This window comes from Myotis lucifugus, unplaced genomic scaffold (assembly GCF_000147115.1).
Source record: "Myotis lucifugus unplaced genomic scaffold, Myoluc2.0 scaffold_223, whole genome shotgun sequence".
NCBI classification, from domain to species: Eukaryota; Metazoa; Chordata; class Mammalia; order Chiroptera; family Vespertilionidae; genus Myotis; species Myotis lucifugus.
Window position 1 is genome coordinate 1,303,487 of NW_005871271.1, and position 24,690 is coordinate 1,328,176.

At 37.1% G+C, this 24,690-nt stretch overlaps 1 protein-coding gene across 5 annotated transcripts in view; it reads left to right on the forward strand.

Annotated features, from left to right (window-relative positions):
- The window catches only part of MINDY3 (MINDY lysine 48 deubiquitinase 3), a 114,425-nt gene extending 106,820 nt beyond the window's left edge, over window positions 1–7,605 (forward strand). For 3 of the 5 annotated variants that reach the window (XM_006098218.3, XM_014463857.2, XM_023761973.1), the window contains 2 exons: window positions 3,402–3,473; window positions 6,661–7,605. In XM_006098218.3, coding sequence (XP_006098280.1) covers window positions 3,402–3,473; window positions 6,661–6,810 — 222 coding nt within the window. In that variant the 3' untranslated portion in view covers window positions 6,811–7,605. The other 2 variants (XR_002831543.1, XM_023761972.1) reach the window with 2 other exon arrangements.
- The last annotated feature ends 17,085 nt before the right edge of the window (window positions 7,606–24,690 follow it).

Genomic DNA, 24,690 nt, shown 5'->3' on the forward strand with positions numbered 1-24,690 from the left:
AATTAATTTTTTAATTTTAGTATTCCTTGAGGTAATTAAAGAGAATTCTGGACCCCTTCTCTTTTTCCATTTGATTATTCTGTTTGTTCTCTCCAAGTTCATGCCTTACTGCTTGCTTATTTCCTGCTATTATTCTCCTCAACAAACTCAGCATCTGAACCTGACTCATCTCATTGCCCCTGTGTAGTTCATGCTCTTCCTCAACCAAAGCATGTGATTCTGCTCTTGGTGCCCTGTAGAGCAGTGGTTTCTCAAAGTGTGGTGTCCAAGAACTTGTTGAAATGCAAATTCTAAGGTCCTTCCAGACCTAGTGAAGTAGAAGCTTTGGTGGTAGGGCCCAGCAGTGGGTTTGAACATACCCTCCAGAGGATTCTGATGTGATGTGCCAAAGTTTGAGACCCACTGGACCTGTCATTCTTACCTACTCACACCCTGTAAGAGTTCAGACCTCTCAGTGTCACAGAACTTTTCTGATCAGAGCTCATACTGAAACCCAAAATATGGTCAGTTCCAAGCTCTTTGTCTCGTGAAACCAAAGAATGGATTCACGGACAAAAATGATGGGAAGAAAACAAAGTTTATTGAGGGGGGGGTGGAAACAAAGCTTCGGGTTTGGGGCGGGGTGGCGGTGGGGAGAGTGGGGAGGGATATACGAACTTACTGCTGCAGGAAGGGGACCCAAAATGGTTACCTGCTTAAGCTCTTGGTCTAGGGATATTCATATACTCTGCTAGCTTTTTTTTTTTTTTTAAGAGAAGAAAGACTTTATTTTATAAATTAAATTCTTTATTGTTGAAAGTAGTATATATGTCTCCTTTTCCCCCCATTTGCCTCTCCTGGCCCCCAGCACATACCCTCATCTTGCTAGCTTTTGATTTATCCCTTCAAGGAATTCTGGCAATATCCAATTATATCAAAGTTCAAGTTCCCGCCTGTGGGAGGACCTGATTGAGGACTGCCACTTCAGGTTTTGAGGTGACAACACTGTTCCCTCCCAGTCGGGTTCCACCTAGCTAGTTTTAGGTCCTTTGTTTGCCTCCACATGGTCCCTGCCCTGGCTGTCTACCTAGCTCTGTTTTTCTATCTCAATACCACTGATGTCCTCTTTCTCAATAGTCACAAAATGTAAATAGACTCTATCCTTCATTTTGGCCATTATTCATATACTGCTTTGTACCTAACAGACCACTATAGTGACACTATAGTAAACATTTAATCATCAGGAATATATTAAGTAAAGTTATAAAACTAGTCAGAGGGACAGCCAGGAAAATATTTTAACTTTAGTAATCTTTACAGATGCTTAAAGTAGGTGCTATGGAAGTGCATTCTTTGCTATGAGACAGAGGCGGGGGAAGATACTTGAAAATACTCATAAGCATTTCAAGGCAATTTGTTTATAATAGAAAGCCAGCTTCCCACATTTTAAAGCAATGCACTTTGCTCCCAGGCCATTATGTGCTTTAATAATTAAGGTAATATTTTTCCCCATTTTGGCAATGAGGAAATTTAGGATTATAGAACTTAAGAAATTGTTTAAGGTCATACAGTTAGTAAGTGGCTGAAACAAGAGTCTAATGTTGATCACCTGACCCCAGAGACAACATTTTACCACTGTGTCAAACTACCTTTTGATATTTCAGTATTTTATGCCAGTTGTTAATGACTGGAACTAGAGAATATAAATTGTATTCAAAATATTTATATTGTAAATTAAAGTACATTAACTCTGAAAATCAACAGCCAAATTATTTATCTAAGTAACTAATTCCATTGATTCATGTATACAGTTGAGGAAATGATGAAATAAATTGTTGATTTTTCTATTTGTTGTGAAGCATTTTGAGTAGGATACAAAAAAGTTATAAGAGAGCTTGGATTTTAGTTGCAAATACAAGAATGAAAAAAGTTAAAAAATTGAAAATTTAAATTATCTTTCAAAATAACAACTGGAGAGATGATGCAAAGTAGAATATGATTCTTTTCCAAGTTACTTTTTGAAAAAATTATTGTTATAAAGGTCCCAAATTATAAACAACTTAACTAGTGTGTTCAAGAAAAACTTTGCAGAAACAGCCTTGAACAAGGTCTTGAAAATGAAAGGAGAGAGAAAGGCATTTGAGAATATGCAAAGAGCCAAAAACAAAAGGTCTTTTCATGGGAAAATGAGTAACATATTCACCTAAAATGAGAATTCAGAAAGGTGAGTAGTTGTAGATAAGACAGAAAAGGTAGATTAGGTCTTATATTGTAGGAGTCTTGGTTGCAAATCACAGAACCTCAGCCTGAACTGACTTAAGTGGGAGGGGTGGATATGAATAGGAAGGAGTAGCTCAGAGGATTTGAAGAAGCATCAAAAGCAACAACACTAGTCTTCTAAGACTGGGCAGTCTCTCCATCTTATATCCTTTCTCTCTCCGGAGTAGTTGCATTCTCTCAGCGTATTTTTTTTTCAGTTGCCAACAGCTCTCTTCCCTTAGTTCCAATTGGAAAATTCCAAGGAGGGATACTCGTCCAGCTAAGTCACATTCCCATCCTTATTTCAATCAGATGTGGCCAGGAAGACAAGGGATAGGCCCAGGACAACAGCCACAGGCCCCGAGGGAAATCATTGGAGCCAGGCACCTTCAGTGGCACCAGACCATTCATCGATGCCTTGAATGCTAGGTTAAGAGAGTTGAAAACTTGATCTTTAGCTAACCAAGAATCAAGTGTTAAGACAGTAGGAATAATATAATTAGTTTTTCTGAAAGTTTAGTATAATGATCTATTCAATATCCTTTCTTTATTGAATGTTGTTAAAGTCTCTAACCACTAATTATGTTTTCATTTCTTACGATGCTTGCTATTTTCACCATTTAATAGTTCTCAATACTCAAATGATATTGGGGGGATGGAAACCCCTATTCAATACTGTGGACCAAATTGGAAGTATTGGTACATATATGTTTGTGGTCTGAGTAAAAGTAATATTTCTGTTCTTTCACACTTATTGAGAGGAACAAATTATATACAACCAGAAAAAAATCAGAGATAACATTTTAGGAAATAATTTTGTGTTTTAGAACCTTGTTGTTTAAAAGGAAGTTAATGTAATACATGCACATGGTATTGCAGAAGTAATTTTGTGTTTTAGACCTTGTTCTCTAAAAAAGTTACAGTAATACATGCACAAAAATCAACACTTTTCTACTTTCCTGCCTCTTCCCAAGAAGCAACTATCTCAGCTTTTAGATTTCCTGGTAGTTAACTGTACAAATTTAAGTTTCTTGTTTTATCAAATGATTTCCCCATCAAAGGATGAGGATTTCAGAAACTTGCATTTTATTTTCAGTTGCTAATTATAAATTGCCTGATATAAAGATATAATTTAAAGTTTTAAAGTACTTTGTTTCTAATAGGGCTCCAGTGGTCCAGAGTCTTTTACTGTCTACCACTACAATGGACTGAAGCAGTCAAATTATAATGAAAAGGTATGATAATTCATTCACATAGTGATTTGTCTTCACCTGGGTTGATAAAATAAATATATGAATGTATGACAATGTTTGATTCTCACAAAATTGTTACCTAAGGAGATTATTCCAAGAGTCTCTACTATTACAAGATATTTTAGAACAGGTCATATTTTGATTTAACCAATATATGGTACTCTGAGATTTTCATTGGAATTTTGGAGTAATAGTTTCACTGTGACAAAATAACTACATCTCTGTGCATGTTGTTATTCTTGACTATGTGGATATTACTAAATCAACATTATAGTTTAGTCCAGTGAAAGTTACTGATCAATTCATGTGAAGAAAGGGGTAATAGATTTTTGATGAGAAAAATATTTTTAAATGATTTAAATTAATAACCATAATAGTTTAGTTAACACTTATGGATCATTTATCTGGAATTGTATTAAGTACTTTGTTTTATCTGAAGTTTCCTTCCACCCTATGAAGTAAGTATGGTCTGTATATTCCCATTTTACAGAAGAGGAAACTGAAGCACAGAGAGGTAAGCACCTTGCTAAGGTCGAACAGCCAGTTAAATAGCAGAGCTGGGGATGAAACTTAGTCTGCCTCGGAGCCTGCCTTCTTACCCACTATGCTTTGTTGCTTTTCTTTTTGAGTGAATCATTGAAAAAGGCACCAAGGTGACTTATTTCCCATGTACTCACCTGGTTTAATCCAAAAGTTGGTCTCACTGATATACCCTTTTGAATTAAATATTAGCTTTGTCTACATATATCATATATCTGTTATGTTTGCATGGTTTTCAGGTAGCAATCACAATAGATATATATAACTAATATTAGAAGGAGTAGAGTGAGGCCTAACACGTTTTTCATTTAAAACAATCATGCTGGTTTCATAATTATCTAAATTGAGGATGGCTATAGAAAATAGATTGTAATGTACACTAAATACATAATTTTAGTTAGAGCAAATAAAAAACTGAGACTTATATTCCTAACAAAATATAAATTAGATGTGTTATTAAATTAGGTCTAAAGATCATTTCACGAGAAAATAATTTATTGATATATACATAGTAAAATAATATAAATTTGATAATAAGAAGACTTGGATGCTATTTCCTGATGTATTAATGAGTGCTTCATCTAGATTTTGAAATTTTACATAGCCTTGTAATAGGAGGTACTTTAGAATCACTACTCACCCACACAATCCCTGCAAGGTAGGTCAGTCAAATATTATCCATATTTTACAGATGAGGCATCTGAGACAGGGAGATTAAGTGACTCACCCAGGGTCACACAGGAAGTCACTGGCAGAGCAGGGATTGGAACTGAGTTCCTGATTCCCAATCCTGTCCGTGGTCACGCTACCTGTATATAGTAAGTTCATATCATGCTCATGACAAGCATCTGACATACTAACAAAAAGATCAGAAATCAAAGATGAAATATTCTCGTGGCAATAGTGTAGGAATATAAAGCAAAGCATGTATGTCATTAAGTTGCAGAGGTATGATGTTATGAAGTTACTTAGGCGCTAGAAATATGGTGGACTATCTAATAAGATACTATTCAAAATATCTGAGGAAACAAAGGGAGAAAGCTGGCCAAGTGGGAGGGAGTGTGATCCAGCAGCTGGCACAAGCTCTCGGCCACAGAGGTAGGCACAGTGCTTTGCCCAGGCAGCTCTGCTGGAATCAGAATAAAGTTTTTCTCATGCTCACCTGCCAGTTTATATTTGATATGATCATTGCCACTGCATAAAAAGTACCCGGTTAGTTTTACATATCAACCTTTCTCTTTGATTTTTTTTTTCTATCCTGACATCCTTTTTAATTTTTTAGCATGATTTTTCATGCAGCTAAATAAAATAACTTGAGTTGTATTCTTTGTAGACAATGTTTTAGAAAAGAAAGTTTTACTTGGGGGCGGGGGTGGTTAAAAAGCATGAGTTGTAGTTTTAATTGTAAATTTATTTCATCAAAACTAGAAACAAACTAATATATTAACCAAAATAAAAAAAAATGTATTTCACTTTAAAGTATGTCTTTAGAGCTTCCTAAGAAAGGAGTAGATTCATGAAACCAAATTATCTGACCTACTAATATAACATGCTCTATTCCTATATTTAATGTGTCTTCTAAGGAAACTCCTATTTAAGGGTAATGATGTGATTTCTTTTGGTTCCTCAGTCAAATAGCTTATGACTTTTATATTGGAAGAACATAATTGCAATCATGCATATCAGCCATTGAATATGTAAAAATCAGTATATGTACTTTGAAAGAAGGCACTCTAAATCTATTCCTTTTAAATTATACAATCAATTTCCCTTGGACAAAAAGAAATTAATGACTGAATGGCTTAATATACACAGTGAGCCCTTATAATAAGTCAGGGCTCACATAGATACTTCTAAAAGATTGTTATTATAAATTAATCAGAATAAAAGATTTTTTGATACCCACCTTCCAGTTTATATTTGATATGATCATCACCACTACATATAAAGTACCTGGTTAGTTTTATATGTCAACCTTTCTCTTTGATTTTGTTTCTGTCCTGACATCCTTTTCAATTTTTTCTCCATAATTTTTCATGCAGTACAAAGTACAGTCATGAGAAGTATTTCAGAAATATTTAATACAATAAATAGCAAATTTCATTGGCAGACATCCAAATTGCTTTTAGCTCTGGAAACTTATTGCTTAAATTGAAAAAAGAAAATTAAGTCTGTAGAATATAGAGCTATATTTTTATTGTAGCTTTGTATTTTGTGAGGCAACATGATCATCTAAGAGCCTCAATATTAAAACAGTAGGAACTATATAAATTGTTATATAAATAATTTCTTCCCAGTGATATATGTTATTTGAAAAATGAATTTTCTTTTATCAGAAACAGTGTGCTTCCAGATTTTTAAGTGCTTTTTCTTGTCATAAACTTACAATCTAAAAACCAACTGGTCATCTAGCAGTTAAATCTGTATCTCCATCTTGTTTCCATATTTTCATATTAATCAGTAAATAGATAGTCTTGCTCATAATTTCTGTCATAATAAAATTAGATGTAAAGTTTCACATGAAATAATATGCGGTGCCTTATTTGCTAGCCTATGAAAAATTTTGTATCCCTCATAAACATTTGCTGAGAATATTGATTTACCTTAGTGACTTTATTTTGTTCAACAGGTCATGTATGTGGAGGGGACCGCAGTTATTATGGGTTTTGAAGATCCCATGCTACAAACAGATGACACTCCTATTAAACGCTGTCTTCAAACCAAATGGCCATACATCGAATTACTCTGGACCACAGATCGCTCTCCTTCACTAAACTGATTTGCATAAGTATTTAAAAGGAAGATTGTAATAGCAGATGTTGAAAGAGGGTTGTAAGACTGGCAATTGGCTATACACTGGTATCACTGACTAATTGTAAATAACATAAGAACACATTTTCAGTGTTTAAGATATGTTTAAATTATTTATGTTAAAATTTACCCTATTTTAACTCTGTGTGTGAAATTTACTAGCAAATTAAGCTTTAATCAAAGTTCACCACTTTTGCAGTTGGATAATTGGTCATTTATCAAATTACAAATATTTAATACTACAGCATTTGTATATTGAGTATCAAAGTTACTATTTATAAACTTCTATTTTGGGGTTTTATTTCATTCAGGTATATTGTTTAAATGATTCTGGCTTGCAATATATCAGTCTCCATATTTAAATGCAGAGTTAATTTTTATTTCTTTTTAAAAATCTGTTTCCCATTAGAAATACTAATAAATAACAAATTATCAACTTGGATCTTTTGACAATTGGCTTAGCTCTGGCATGTTTATAAGAAGTAGAAACTATAAAGGAACATTACCATTTATTCACAGATATATAGAGAATGTATTTTTTAAAAAGATAGTAAAGAGAATCTGTTTAATAGTCTTAACACTGTTAACTCTTACTGTATTGCCAAATACACTCTTCTAAACTTGTCCCAACAGCCCTGTAAGCCAGGTTTTTTTTGTAAATTTATAAATATGATAAATGCATGAAAACATCTGTTATTAGTATATTGCATTATTTATTATGATCCTAGTGGATGGCCTAAATAAACACTTTTCTTTAAATGTACCTTTGCATAATTTTTTTACAGTAGTGTCTCAGGATAAGTAAATTCTTTTAAATGTTTCTGCCCAGTAACCCTGAGCGCAGCATAGAACAATTGCCTAATGGAGTCATATACCACCTTGAAAAGGAAACCAAATCTTACGGTTACCTAAGAGCTCTGTAACTCACCCAGCTAGAAGCATCAGAACCTGGGTGGCAGCTGTCTGGACCAGTGGACAAAAATACAGAAGCCTCATCTTGTTTATTTTAGAGAGAGAATTTACTTTATTCTGATAGGTCTGTTGCCTAGCAATTTGAAAATTGAATAGCCAGAGATACTTTCTTTCCATTACTTTCAAGGTAGACAATTGTTTAGTACCTTAGCAACTTCAAGACTGAACTTCCTTCAGCAGTATAGTTGAATATGTGTTTCCTCTGTTTGGATATTATTTTATTTTATTTTTATAGACATTGGAAATTATAAGTAGATTTTATCATAGGAAATAGTGGCACAAGATTTTATGTATAACTTTTGGTAAAATTATGTTCAGGAGTGTGATACTAGCTACTAGACTTACAGCTGTAAAATATCCAGTTTTTTTGTGAATTTAACTACTTTTGAATTTATATGAAATATATTGTTCTAGAATTAATTCTCAAACTCTGTTCCTAAATCCATAAGGATTACGGAAAAGCATAGATTTTCTTATAGACATTGAACCTAAAAAATAGTATTATTTTCTTACTGTTGCTACAATAACAAACCATCCCAAAAGTTCATGGCATAAAACAATCATTTTATAAGTTATGTGGCTCAGGAGTTTGAACAGAGCACAGTGAGTATGGCTTGTCAGTTTCTAATCTGGAGGTTCAACTGGAGACTCTGGAAGTATCTTTACTCACATGAGTGGCATGACTGGAACCTTAGCTTGATCCAATCTACACCAAACAACTTTGGATATGTCTTATTTTGATATGTGTGTGGGACACTTACCAAGATAGACTGACTGTATACTGGACCATAAAGCAGTTTAGAAAATCCCAAAAGATATATATTAAGCAGGATACTTCTGAATAATCCAAGAATCAAAGAAATATTGAAATGGAAGTTAGAACATACTTTTCACAATAAATGAAAATAGGACATAGCGAAAATTATGGGATGTAACTAAAGCAATGCTTAGAGGGAAATGTATGGCTTTAAATACAGGGTGTCCTCCCCAAAATATATCTTTAACAGCTTATAGTTCAATTAATGTTTCTTTTCAGATTTAACACATTGAAATGAATAATTATTCAAAGTGTGTATACATTTTTTGAGACACCCTGTATATATATTAGAAAAGAAGTAAGTTTGGAAATTGGAAACTTAAGCTTTCACCTCAAGAAATCCAAAGTAAATTTAAAAAAAGTAAATAATAAGACAAAAAGGAAGGTATTCACAAGCAAAAGAATGAATTTGGAATCCTACTTCACACCATATGCAAAAATTAACATAAAATGACAAGAAATACAATTATATGAGCTAAAACTATAAAATTCCTAGAAGAAACACAGAAGTAAATCTTCATGACTATGGGTTAGGTAATGGTTTCTTAGAAATTCCAAAAACACAGACAAGAACAAAGATAAAGTAGACTTCAAAAGTAAAACTTCAGTGTGTCAAAGGACATCATCAAGAAAGGAAGATGACAACCTATAAAATGGGAGAAAATATTTGAAAAGTATGTATCTCATAAGAATATGCATCTAGGATGTATAAGGAACTCAACTCATAAAAAAACAAATATTTTTAAGCGGGCAAATGATTTGAAGAGATGTATCTCCCAAGATGACATACAGATGGCCAATAAACACAAGAAAAGATGTTGAACATTAGTGAAATGCAAATCAAAACCATTTTACACCCAATAAGATGTTCAAAATAAGAAAGACAATAACAATTGTTGACAAAGATGTTGAGAAATTTGGACCCTCACCTTGTTGGGGGGTTGTAAAATGAAGTTTCTAGAAAAGCAGTTGTGCAGTTCTGAAAAAAGTTCAATAGAGAGTTAGCATATGATCCAGCAATTCCAATCCTTGGTATATACCCAACATGAAAGATGAAAACATATATTCACACAAAATTTTTATGTGAATATTCATAGTAGTGTTATTCATACTAGCCAAAAATAGAAACAACTTCAATGTCCATCAACTGATGGATTGATAAATGAATATAGTATATACATAGAATAAAATGTTATTTGACAAGGAAAATGAATGAGTTATTGATACATACTTCAATATGGATGAATCTTGAAAACATACTAAGTTAAAGAAGCCTATCATAAAATAAAACTAATTATATGATTTCATGTATGTTGACTATCCAGAAATGGCAAACCATAGAGTCGGGATTAGCCGTCACCATTGCCTAGGGTGGAGATGAAGTGGAGAAACAAGATTGGGGAACAACTGCTAATGTGTATTGAGTTTCCTTTTGGGGTGATAAAAATGTTTTAGAGTAGATAGTGGTGGTGATTACACAATTCTGAATATACAAAAAAACTGTGAGAAAAAAAAGACAAAAGGAGAAGTCAATGAAGTAGAAAGCAGATACATAACAGGGAAAAAAGTAAGCAAGGCCAATAGTTCTCCAAAAAACCCCTAATAAAATTAATAACATATTGAAAATATTGAAATAACACATGGTAAGAATTCTATACCTGTCAAAAAAGACTCACATACAAGCAAAAACTAAGGGAGTGCATCACCAATAGACCTGCCATATAAGGAATGAATACTAAAGGGAGTTCTTTCTTTAAGTGGAAGTTAGAGGATGCTAATTGTCTTCAAAAACATAAGAAGGTGGCAAAAAAAAATACTGTAATGATAAATATATATCAAAGTTAGATTCTGTAATATGGTTATTATACTGCATAATTACCTTACAACACTAGTTTTAAATACAAACAGTAAAAATCATAACTATAATAATCTGTTATTGGACACACAATATAAGAAATATGCAAGCTGTAACATCAAAAACCTAAAATATAAAGAGGAGGATAAGTAAAACTTTAAAGTTTAGGAATGCTATCAAAGTTATCAATTCAAAATAGGGTGTTATATTTTAAGATATTTTATATAAGCCTCATGATAACCACAAGAGAAAAAACCTGTAGTAATTATACCAAAGAATGTGATAAAGAAGTCAAAGCATACTGATATAAAAAAACATCAAAACACAAAAAGTAACAGGAGGATAAGAAACAAAGAACAAACTACAAAACAACTAGAAAACAATTTTTACAATGGCAAAAGTAAGTCCTTATCCAACAATAATTACTTTCAATGTAAATGGATAAAATTCTCCAATCAAAAGACATAGAATGGCTGAATGGATTAGAAGACAATATTCAATAACATGTAGCCATAAGGGACTGACTTTAGCCTTGAAAACATACATAGACTGAGAGTAAAAGGATAGAAAATTATTTCCAGGACACTGGTCAAGATGCCAGAGTAGGTAAACTCTGCAGGCCTCCTCCCACAACCACATCAAAATTACAACTAAATTATAAAACAACCATCACTGAGAAACAACTGAAGACTAGCTGAACAAAATACACTTTAAAGCAAAGGCTGTAGCCCTGCCGGTGTGGCTTCATGGTTGAGCCTTGACCCATGAACTAGAGCAGTGGTTCTCAACCTTCTGGCCCTTTAAATACAGTTCCTCATGTTGTGGCCCTACCATAAAATTATTTCGTTGCTACTTCATAACTGTAATGTTGCTACTGTTATGAATTGTAATGTAAATATCTGATATGCAGGATGGTCTTAGGCAACCCCTGTGAAAGGGTTGTTCGACCGCCAAAGGGGTCGCGACCCACAGGTTGAGAACCGATGAACTAGAAGGTCATAATTCAATTCCGTTGGGGCACATGCCTAGGTTTTGGGCTCGATCCCAGTGGGGGGAGTGCAGGAGGCAGCTGATTGATGAATCTCATCATTGATGTTTCTCCCTTTCTCCTTTCCTCTCTCTGGAATCAATTAAAAAAAACATTAAAAATTAAATAAAGGCTGTAACAAGAGAAAAGAAGGTCAGCTTATTATGATAAAGGGATCCAACAACAGAATATAACTCACAAATATCTATACCCCAGTATAGCAGCACCTAAATATATAACGCAAATATTGATGGATATAAAGGGATCGGCAATAATACAGTAATAGTAGGGGAATTTAACACTCCATTGACATCAATGGATAGATCTTCCAGACAGAAAATCAACAAAGAACTAGTGGACTTGAATGACACATTAGCCAACATGGACCAGTCAAAAATACTACCTTCCTAAAGGATTTGGTACACAAACCTACTGGGGATGGACAGAAAAATATAACTACATTTAAGATATTCAAGCTCCCAAACAATCCAACATTTTATGGAATGGGCTATGGTTTTTAGCAGGTTCCCGAAGTGGGTTTTTGTAATGTCACTTACAATGTTAATCACTGCAATTAAATTTTGAGCTTTCACAGGCAGCAACAGATCTTATTCACATATGTAGTTTTAATAACAGTTTATAGATTAAATTTGGACTTAATAGTGGTGTGTTGAATTGTTATTCAATAAAATATCCATTTGTAATCCATTATAATCTTCACCTGTAAGGGAAGTTTCATAAACTGATTTTTCTTTTAAACTGCTGGGGTTACAAGTTTCCCCCAGTTGTCCTCAGTAAATGTAATACCTAGTCCAAACATGATAAGAGATGAGTATGGAATAAAAGAACCTATTAAGATTCAACGGACTAGAGTTCCCATACTCCCCCCCCAAAAAAAAAATTTAAAAATGAGGATATTGGGTGACCCAAATGAATCTTGACTGATGAAATTTGAAGCAGGGTCGGTTACAAAATGACCTAATTAGGCAAATGGGATAGGCAATGGGATAGAAAAGACTACTTTAGGAAGAAAGCATTCTCTCTCCTAACATAGAGCCAAACTGTGAGGGGCCAGCTTTGGTTGGCTGCAGAGGAGTGTCCTCAGTTTTCAGCAGGAGCAGTGGGACTGGGGTAGATTCCTGTACTGATGAGTTCAGGCCTGGTACTTAGATATCTAGGAGGAAGCTGTGGAAAGTGTCTTGAGTTTTGGCAGAAAGTGAGGTAAGAGAAGGCCAAATGCAAACAATCTGGTTCAATTCTTTTTTAAAGGTGTCATAACCAGGATGTGAGAAATTAGGAGCCAGAACCAGGCATTCCCAAAGGGGTGGAATCCAAGATGGTGAAACTCAAATAGCAGGCAGGAGGGGCTGTCCAGAAGGATAGGTTGAATTCATGTTATATCCCCACTACACAGATGAGAAAAGGGAAACCTAGAGATTAAGGTCCACGGTCAGACATTGGTAAATGGAAGAGCAGGGACCCAAAGACAAGTCTTTGAGTAAAACTTACCTGTCCCTGAGCCTAAGGCAAGGCTAGATTGTTAATTAGGGAGTCCTTGGTCTTCAGGGATTGGTCCAAGCAGATTACCCTTCCTCCTGCAGGCAGTTCCTGGCCGCCTGGACCTAACGCCGTCTATTGTTGGTGCTTCTAGCTCAGCTCTGCTGCACCGGTTCATCAGCCACTGTCCACCTCCACCCTCTTCCTTTGTGTGAGAAAATGAGAGGGAAAAGCGGAGGAGCAGAGAGGCTCTCTTGGGTGGTTCATCTTTGTGGGAGAGCATCCCCTCCTCATGTTGGGGTTGGGAGAGGGTATGTGGTCTCCCCTCCCTGAACCCGAATGGGAGCAGCATCAAGAGAACTTTCTGAGTCAAGAACAAAGCACCTCCTCAGACAGCAGATACGGGGATATATCAATATGCCATTCTGAACAAGAAGGAAGAGAATGGGAGCAGGGATGGCACGGCAGCGGAGCTTGGGAGCCCCAGGGGATGTAGCTGAGCTTGTCTCCAGGCCCAGCTGGGATGGCTGGCTGCCCACCAGTATCTAGTATGTCCCACACCAGAGAACTGTGCAGAGGGAGCCCCTTCGCACACTAAAGAACTCACCCATGGACCTCCTAAGACAGTGGTGGGCAAACCGTGGCTCACGAGCCACATGCGGCTCTTTGGCCCCTTGAGTGTGGCTCTTCCACAAAATACCACATGCGGGCGCGCACGTTCAGTGCGATTGAAACTTCTTGGCCCATGCGCAAAAGTTGGTTTTCGGCCGGGCAAGTCTATTTTGAAGAAGTGGCGTTAGAAGAAGTGGGGGGTGTCGGTCAGTCAGGCGATGGGAGACGCAGCGCAGGTGGGCCTCGGGATACGCAGCGCAGGGGAGGCGCGCGCGATTCATGCACGAGTTGAGTGAGCCAGTCAGTCCACAGTCTCATGTGCAGTGGTTAGTGCTAGTCGCGTCCGAAAATCGCGCGCGGGTGACAAAAGTACCTACTTGAAGCATAAAATTACCTGTATTTTTCCAACCAGCTGCAAATCCTACAGGTATTTTTGTCATCAATTTAAGAATTGTAATTATTTTGTGTTGGTGGCTTTATTATTATAAAATGAAACATTTTTTTAGGTGCCCTGTTTGACATGGCTACAAAGAAGAAACAAAGAAAGGATTATTGCCACTCAAAGGTCAAACACGTGGAGAGGATATAGCAAATGCTGTAATTGAGTGCATTGAAAAACATCATATTCCACTTGATAAAATTGTCTCAATTTCAACAGACGGGTCGAAAAGTATTTTGAAAGAAGAAATTAATCATGAGATATTTACTTACCATTGCATCATTCATCAAGAAGCGCTTTGTGCACAGACATTTCCAGAAGAAATTTGCAAAGTTATGGAATTGGTGATTAAGATTATCAACTCCATTATAGCTAAAGCTCTTAATCATCACCAATTTAAAGAATTTTTAGTTGAAATGGAGAGTGAGTATGCAGATCTTCTGCTGCATAACAAGGTACATTGGTTATCAAGAGGAAACGTTTTGAAACGTTTCACTTCCTTATTAACAGAAATTAAAGCATTTCTCCTTGAGAAGGGTGTTCACTATCCAGAACTAATGAACGATCAGTGGATCCAAAAATTTTATTTCATGGTAGACGTTACGTCTCATCTAAATCAGCTTAATCGTAAACTACAGGGGAAAGGAAACAGTTTTTTCAATGTTAGAAGTTATTTTATTCGAAAACAAATTATCTCTTTTTGCTCAAGATTTTGAAAGAGAAACTTTGATTCACTTTCCAAGCCTGTTGAAACATCGCCAAGAAAATAATTCTGATATTGACATTTGCTATTTCAAAACAACACTCTTAAATATGAGGGAAGCTTTTCTCAACAGGTTTCAGGAATTCAGAAACAGCAAAGCAACGTTAGCATTTGTAAAAAACCTCTCAATGCTACTGTAACAGAATTAAATTTTTCTCCCTTTAATATTGACATTGGCAGCTTTGAAATGCAATTGCTGGATTTAAAAAACAAAGAACTGTGGAGTTTGAAATTTGAACATCTTTGTGCTGATATAGAAATATTGGAGAAAAACAAATGTGAACTTAGTTCACAGCACAAGTGGTCTGCTTTGAAAGACCAGGAGAAGGAAGATATGTTGATTTTTAACACCTGGAATAGTATTCCTGACTCATATAATCAACTGAAAAATCTGTTGTTTGCTGTTCTTTCCTTATTCGGGTCTACATATTTATGCGAACAATCATTTTCAAGCATGAACATTATCAAGAGTAAATTGAGAAGTCGTCTTATTGATGAGAACCTGGAATCGTGCCTAAAATTAAAAACAACAACATACAAACCTGACTCACCCAAACTTTCCAAGGAGATGCAAGGCCATTGTTCACATTAGTGTTTGTCAGTCATTGTCATGATTTAATTTTATGGATATTGTAAGGTAAATTGTAAGGAATTTTATCAATAAATAATATCGTTATTAAGTATGATATCAAGTTTTATTCAATGTACCTATAGTTTAACTAAGACTTAAAACTTTAAGTAAAGTTTATTAAGTTAATTTTAGGGAACGTTGTGGAGTGAAAGAAGATGTAGTGTCGAGGATTGAGAAAGGTATGTTGAGATGGTTTGGACATATAGAGAGGATGAACGAAAGGAGATAGACGAAACAAGTATATAAGACGAGTGTGGATGGGAGAGTTGGAAGGGGTCGACCTCAGCGAACGTACCTCAATTAGATTGAGGACATTTTTAGCAAAGGCCAGCTTAGGAGTACCCTAATTAAGTTAATAACAGTGTACCTACCTATATAGTTTAAGTTTAAAATATTTGGCTCTCAAAAGAAATTTCAATCGTTGTACTGTTGATATTTGACTCTGTTGACTAATGAGTTTGCCGACCACTGACCTAGTACATCGTTTAAAGCTGCTGTTTCCTTGTTGATTTTTTGTCTGGAAGATCTGTCCAGGGGCATTAAAGTCCCCTACTATGAATGTATTGTTATCAATCTCTCCCTTAAAGTCTTCAAAGAGTATGTTCATATATTTAGGTGCTCCTATTTTGGGTGCATATATGTTTACCAGAGTTATATCCTCTTGTTGAAATGATCCCTTTATTATTATGTAGTGTCCTTCTTTGTCTCTTGGTATGGCCTTTGTTTTGACATCATTTTATTAGATATGAGTATTGCTACCCCAGCTTTTATTTCCTTTTCCATTTGCATGTTATATTTTCTCCCCATTCCTTCACTTTCAGTCTGTGTGAATCTTTTGTTCTGAGGTGGGTCTCTTGTGGACAGCATGTATATAGGTAATATTTTCTAATCTAATCAGCTACCCTATGTCTTTATTTTAAAATATATTTTTATTGATTTCAGAAAGGAATGCTAATTTTAAAAAATCCATCAGGAATGCAAAGATACTAAAACTAAGGTTTTTAAAAGTAGGATACAGTTGCCATAAACAATAGGTTTGTTTGTTTGCTTTTTGAAAAATAATTTAAAAAATATTTTTATTGATTTCAGAGAGGAAGAGAGAGGGAGAGAGAGATAGAAACATCAATGATGAGAGAGAATCATTGCTTGGCTGCCTCCTACACACCCCACACTGAGGATCAATCCACAACCTGGGCATGTGCCCTGACCAGGAATTGAACCATGACCTCCTGGCTCATAGGTTGATGCTCAACCACTGAGCCACACTGGCTGGGTGTGTTTAGACCATTTACATTTAAGATTATTATTGACAGGAACTTATTTACTGCATTTTTTCTTTATAACTATGTTCCTCTCTCTGTATATTTATTCTTCTTACAGAACTCCCTTTAACATTTCTTGCAATGTTAGTTTGGTGGTAACGTATTCTTTTAGTCTTTATTTTTCTTTACTGTGAAGCTCCTTATTTCACCTTCAATTTTTAAATGACAGCCTTCCTAGATAGAATAGTCTTGGGTTTAGGTCATTGCTTTTCATTTCTTTGAATACTTTATGCCACTCCCTTCTGGCCTGAAGTGTTTCTGTTGAGAAATCAGCTGACATTCTAATAGTTACTCCCTTGTAGGTAACTATCTGTCTCTCTCTTGCTGCCTTTAAGATTCTTTCTTTGTCTTTAATGTTTGCTATTTTGATTATGATGTGTCTTGGAGTGGGTCCCTTTGGGTTCATCTTGATTGGAATTCTCTGTGCTTCCTGAACTTATATGACTTTTTCCTTCTCCATGTTAGGGAATTTTTCTGTCATTATTTCTTTAAACAGTTCTGTATTCCTTGAACCCCCTCTTCTCCTTCTGGTACTCCTATGATGTGGATATTGTTATGTTTCATGTTGTCCCCAAGTTTCCTTAAACTATCCTTCTGCTTTTTCATTATCTTTCCCTTTTGCTATTCTAATTGGGCACTTTTTTCTACCTTGTCTTTCAAATCACTGATTCTATCTTCTGCCACATTCAATCTAGTTTTTATTCCTTCCATTGTATTCTTGATATCAAATATGTTATTCTTCATTTTTGTCTGATTCTTATTTATGGTTCCTATTTCTTTTTTTTCGTGTTATGGGATGTATTTTCTATTATCATTTTTATTATTTGCAGCATAATTTTTTAAAACCAACCTGATTCCTTTTAATCTATCAAATAAAACCAGCATCGTTCATTTAAACTTTGCAGGGTGTGACGTAACGTAAAAGGAGCTTCTGAGAAGGAGCTGGAAGAACTCGGAAATCACATTTTAGTCCTTACACATAACGCAGCACATGGTGGAGGTAATGCAAGCCCCAGCCCATGTGCTCTCTGCTAACTATATGGGCCACTATTTTAAAATAGACACGGGCGGGGGAGCACAGAAGGTGGTCGGATGAATTAGTTACTCTTTCTATGCTCACATTTAAACTTCTCACAAGAGAATGTGTGGAGCTGTGTGTCTAGTTAAGCTTCACTCCTCAGTCCAGCTGCCGGAGAAATGAAAGCATCTGTCTTTACGGAGCGATTAGGACCAGGGACAGTTTCACGGCGCTGCCTGGTCCTGACTGAGTCGGGAAACCCAGCACTTCTGAGAAGTGTGCCTCATGCACAGCAGCTCATAAAGCAGCTCTTCGCCACTCAGCTAACTTCGGAGACTAAAGCAAAACAAGAATTCCCCTCTTGGGCACCAAAGTTTAGATTTCATTATGATCTTTACCTGAGCTCAGGTCCAATGTAACGACATTTTGTAATTGGTGTCTTAAAGCACGGAGGTTAGAAAATGGCTTTGGCCTCAAGCCTGGATAAATCCTTTGGGAGCTGTGTGTCCTGAGACAGATACCCTAACCTCTCTGTGCTTCAGCTTCCTGACCCAAAATTCATAGTTCATTCATTCATTGAATACCTAATGGGTGCCAAGCACTGTTTTAAGAGCTGGAAACATAATAATAACAAATATTTTTGGTCCAAATTCTCAGGAAGATGACATTCTTATTGGTGGAGAGATTTATAAAAAATTAATTAGCATGAAAATTTTCAGGGGGTATTAGGTGTTGTGATGGGGACAGAACAGAGTGGTGTGGAGGAGGGTCTTTAGACAGAGTTGTCAAGGAGCCCTCCCTGGGAGATGGGATTTAATCTGGGTCCTGAAGGACAAGGAGGAGGCATCCACGCCCAGCGGGAGGGCACCAGCCAGGCAGCGGGGCTGCTGGGGGAAAGCGGGAAGGACGTGCGCTCCGTGAGCTCCGCGCGCTGAGTGGGAACGAAGCAGGACGTGAGGCAGGGATGGGCGCCATCGTGCCGGGCCTTGGCGGCCCTGGTACAGTTTGGTTGTACTTCTGAGTCTCTGGGAAGTCGTTGGAGGGCTCTCATCAGGGTGGCTGTGACGATGATCCGAGCCAACGCACGAGGGGCTTGGCACAGGGAACCCGGGCTCAGGGTGAACCCTCGACAGGAGATGCCGTCATCGCTGTGACTGGGTCAACCCTGCAATGCACCGTCCAGGCAGTGCCTCACTGAATAGCCCCAAAGATGCTTCTCTGGTTCCTCAAGTCTCTGTAAGTGTGTCCCTGGCTGTTATCTGTCACCTGTTGCTACTCTCAGTAGGTCTGCGTGTCACCTTTGCACCCACACCTGTTCTCATTTGGGCTGTGCGAGGGCCGCCTGACCTTCAGCCATTCCCCTCTGATGCCCTTTTCTCAGTCAGGCTGCGTGGGGATTGGCTAAAGGGCGGTGAAAGGTTATATTCCAAGTGGACATAGACTTCCTGGCCTGTTTGTACCTTCCTCACTGCCATTCACACGGGAATCCGCAATCGGCATCTCGGGTAGGAAACAAACCCTTCACCCTGGCGCAGGCATCTCGGCGTCAGAACCACACCTGCAGGCCGGGTACCGGGAGGGAAGGGACCCTGCCTCGACCCTGTCGGCGGGTCTGCAGGACGACGTGCAAGTTCATCTCTGGTTCTATTTCTTGTTTCACGCTGTTATACTTCCAACTACGTTCTTTGTAATTCTCACTAAGTTCCTGGACCACTGTTAGAACTATTTGTTTGAACTCTCTATCTGATAAATTGCTTGCCTTCATTTCATTTATCTTTTTTTTTTTTGGAGTTTTCTCTTTTTCTTTCATCTGGGAGTGGTTTCCTTTTCTCCCCATTTTTCTGTCCCTTTGTATTTGTTTCTATGTATTAGTTAGAACTGCTATGCCTCCCAGTCTTTGTGGGGGTGGCCCTATGTTTTAAGTGTACTATGAGACCCGGTGGTGCAGTCTCTTTGATCTCCTGCCCTTTTGTGGTTATTTGGGCTCTCGTGTAAATGGGTCTTGATTGTTATTGTCCCATTAATGGGTTGGATCTCCTCTCAGGCTGGTTGTTGTGCAGGTGCTGATAGAACAAAACAAAACAACATAACAAGAAACAAAATAAAAAAACACATAGGACCCCTGCAACAATGAAAGCAACCACAAAAGAAAATGACAGCCTTCCTAGATAGAATAGATAGAACTAGGAAAGAAGAAAGAGAACAAAATAATAGAAGAAAAGAGAAAAAATAGGAAGATAAAAAAGTGGGAGAAAAAAAGGAATATGAAAGGGCAGAGGTAAAAGAAAGAAAATAAGAATAAAGACTAGGGGAAGCAAAATGGTATAAAAGAGGAAGAAAAATAGAATGAAAAGGGAAAAAAGAGGAGAAAGCAGAAAGACATAAAATAAGAAAAGGAAGAAAAAAGAGAAAGCAGGAGAAAAAAAGAAAAAATAAAAGGAAAGAGAAAATTAGAGATACGAAAGAAAAAAGAGAGACTAAAATAATAACCAAGCAATTAAAAAAATAAGAAAATAATGAAAAATGGTGAGGTGGAGTTGGTCCCAGTACAGTTTAATGCCTCAGGAGCTCCCTTTGAATCCTGCTCTTCTGATGACTAAGGCTGACATTTGTCTGCTGATTCTGGGCTTTCCAGGAGGTACTTTGGTGCTAGCCACTGTCAGAAAAAGTCCTCATTTGGCTCAGCAACCAATTCAAAGCTTGAAGAAATTCAGTTTGTGTCCGTCTCCACAGGACTTGGTTGTGTGTGGGAGGCACCAAGCTGCATTCTAAGGCCAGTTTGTTAGCAGCATGGGGCCCAGGGATGGGTCAGCAAACTTCCCCAGGTTCCCGGGGCTCTGCCTCTGCCCCCCTTTGCCTGCCTGCCAGCTGTCAGTCTTAATCGCTGAAAGGTCTGTTTCTAATCTTTGCTTATCTTAAAACCTTCAGCCTGATGCCATGGCCAGTGCACCAAAAGGTTGCAGGTTCAAATTCGAGTGAAGTGCACCTACATGGTTTGCAGGTTTGATCCCTGGCCCAGGTCGGAGCTGCATGCAGGAGGCAACCAATCTATGTGTCTCTCTCATCTCTCTCTCTCTCTCTCTCTCTCTCTCTCTCTCTCTCTCTCTCTCTCTCTCTCTCTCTTTCTCTCATCTCCCCTCTCCCTTCCTTCCTTCAATGAAAAAAAACCCTTGGCTGAGGATTAACAACAACAAAAACCCAGTGACAAAAACCTTCATTCTGAGAGTCAGACTCTTAATAAACAGAAATATAGAAGCCCACCACAATCTTCTGTAGCTGGGGAGGCTGGTGGTGCCATCCTTTCTCTCTCTCTCCCTTCCCTCTCTCTCTTGGCCCTACCTGCTCCAGATCACCAATATCTTCATGACAGAGCTTTTCCAGCCACCACCCAGTGGACATACCCTTGATCACCTGGTTCTGGTGGTCAGCAGAGGTTACTTTCACTAGTCCCACAGGACTGTAACAAAGAAACAGTTCTTAATTGTTTCAGTGAACAGGGAGCAGACAGAAATACCCTTTTCCCAGTCCTTTCCTGGAAAAGGTATTCTGCGTACTCTAAAAGCTGCAGCTTCTAATCACCTGCATCCAGGGACTGACATCCTCTCCTTTGGGACACTGAAAGGTTTTGGCACACCCTCAACTACTAAAACCAAAGAAGGTGGCTTGAACAATCACAAAGGTTAGAGAGACAACCAAGATCGGCAGTGCTGAATCGTAATGTTTAATCGCCTACAGGAGACCACTCCCTCAAGACTAGGAGAGTTGGCTCTTTTAATTAATGCACAGAGTCAAGAAAAATGAAAAACGAAAAACAGAGGAATATGTTCTAAACAACAACAAAAAGGAGTTAAAAGTTAAGAAACAGACTTTAATAAAATGAAGATGAAATTTGCTTGATTAAAAATTCAAAATAATTTCTCATAGAGCTCAGGAGAATAATACATGAACAAAGTGAGGATTTCAACAAAGAAATAGAAAACATAAGAAAGTACTGAACAAATTACAGAGCTGAAGAATATAGTAACAGAACTTAAGTTCAATAAAGGGGTTCAACAGCAGAACAGATAAAATGAAAAAAGGAGATAAACTCAAAGACAGGACAGTGAGATTCACTCAAAGAGAAGAGAATTTTAAAAAAGGAATAAAAAATAGTAAGGGCAGATAAAGGTACCTATGGAACAACATCAAACAGACTATTATTTGCATTATGGAGGTCACAGAAGCAGGCAGGGGGAGATAGTAAGTTTATTTGAAGAAACAATGGCTGAAAACTTACCTGATCTGGGAAGAACAACAACAGACCTCCAAATCCAAGAAGCCCAGAATGTTCCATATAAGATGAATCCAAAGAGACAAACACTGATACAAACTATAGTTAAATGTCAAAGTTGAAGACAAGAAGAGAATCTTTAAAGCAGAAAGAGAAAAGCAACTTGTTCTGTACAAGGGAACCTCCATAAAAATATCAGCAGATTTTTTTTAGCACATTGCAGCCAAAGGGAGTGCCAGTAGATATTCAAAGTGCTCAAAGAAAAACGTACCTGCTTAACCAAAAATACTCTACTCAGAAAATTTATCCTTTAGAATTAAGGAGAGCTAAAGAGTCTCCCAGACAAGCAAAACTAAAGAAGTTCATCACCACTAAACTGGTCTTAGAAGAAATTTTCAAGAACTCTTCAAGATGAAACAAAAGGATGCTAATTAGTAGTAGGAAAACATATAAAAGTATAAATTGTTCTAGTAAAGAGGAATATAAATTCAGAATACTCTAATATGTTGTTATGGTGACTAAACCACATATAAATCTAGTATGAAGGCTAAAAGACAAAAGTATTAAAAATAACTATAATTACAAAATTAGTAAGAGATAAAAATATGTAAATTGTGACATTAAAACATAAAAATGAGAGAGATTTAAAAATGTAGTTTTAGTATGCATTCTAAATTAAGTCGTCATTAGCTTAAAACTAGGCTGTTATAAATATGAGGTATTTCATGGTAACCATGGCAAATGGGGATGGCTGGTCACCTACTACATACATACACAGCAGAGGATCTGGGAGAATGGGCACCAAAGCTTTAATAGGACTTAATTCTCAGAAGGAATGTGTTAGATTCCTTTTATTTTCTTTGTTATGCTTAGTTGTATAATCTAATATTTTCCCATAAGTGTGTGTGTGTTGATAGCATGATCAGAAAAAGCACACATTTATTCCAATTTGACATTTTAAAAAACTTGAATACAGCCTCTAGAACTATTAATAGCTGTAAAATAATTTCCAAAATATAGACTGAGTCAAGTATTAGCAGACCTCACAATATGAGAAAATCTTCTGGCCCCAGACACAACATGATATCAATTTACCAGCACGAAGCAAATGTACCCTGGGCATGCTTTCTGCACTTTAATGCCTTGACAGCAAACATGGAAAACACAATATAAGTGGTTTAATAAAGGCAAGTTATGCAGTTATATTAGTACGCCATGTTCTTAGTGCTCATTAAGAAATGGAGATTGTCCTTGTTTCTGTTCTATTTAATACAATGACACTTGTGATATAATCATTTCAAAGACTATGACTTTTGTGTTAAAACTTTGTCATTGGTTGGTAGGCTTATGTAATTATGTGATGAACTTGATAGCATAAAGATAGATTTTGTGATTTATACTTAAATTCAGTGATTGTATTCCTATTCATTTAATTTCCTTAACATTTGAAGTGTTCTTAAGTTTAATACATACTTTGAAGTATATTGAGGGGGGGGGAGGTCCAAGAACTTTAATGAGGCGAAAATGGGGTATTTTCCTTATTCTTCTAGTACCCAGGGACTAGTTGCAAGAGGCAGGGCAGACAACTGTGGCAGGAAGGCCAAACTGTGGCACAGCCTTTAATGGGACAGGAACAGCTTAGCAATCCACACAGAGGTTCTTGAGTCCCAGTGGGATCATCTCCATTTCCTTATTTAGTACCAGCAAGCTGTTAATAGCTTGACTAAAGTCTTCCCAGTTGCTGTATTTTTAATACTTCCACATGAGATTTAGAATGTCTGACTTATTAAGAGAAAACACAATTTTTTGGAACTGGGAAGCACATACGATAGTCTCTGATTCCCTAAGTCAGCTTCTTAGAGCTAAACTCAAAATACACACACACACACACACACACACACACACACACAGCTGTGGGCCAGGACCTCATGAAAACAGAGACATAACCCTGCACCTCAGCCCGTTTCAGAAACCCAATGCTTCTGATTTAAACAGCTCACTTACATTACTAGAGTCAATTTGGCCATAATTGCAGATGCGTCTGAAATCCTGTCTTTTGAATCCAGCACAATTTTCAGCCTGTTACACTTATTGCCTCAGCTCTCTCTATTGAGATTTTGTGCTTATCACTCTTGGCCTTAATTACGGAGCCCAAATCAAGTACCTGGGATAACATTACTGCTATATAAACTCCCCTCTGGCTTTGCCCAAGACAAAAGGTCTTTTTCAACAATTACAGTAATCAAAAGCAAGTTGTGCTTTGGGCTCTACTGCTCTCAAAAACACAAAAACAAAAGCCAAGCTGCACCAGAAAATACTCCTCCTATCTTGCCCAAAATGCATCTCCCACTTGTCCCTGCTTTCTCACTGCCTCACCAACCCCCAGTCCCCACCACATGCAAAGTGAAAAAGGTCGATTTTTTGAAGGATTTATGAAAAACTTACCTTGTGTCCACTATTTTAAATTTTAGAGGAGCTATGTGAGATGTCTATGGAGTATCCCCTTAGGGAAGATGCAGCTTTACTTTCACAGAACTGCGCACAGAGAAAGTCACACGAGTCCTTGAAGATACACATGCGCTGGCAGCAAGCAGAGGTCTAGGCACTGGTGGCAGGAAGTCTGTA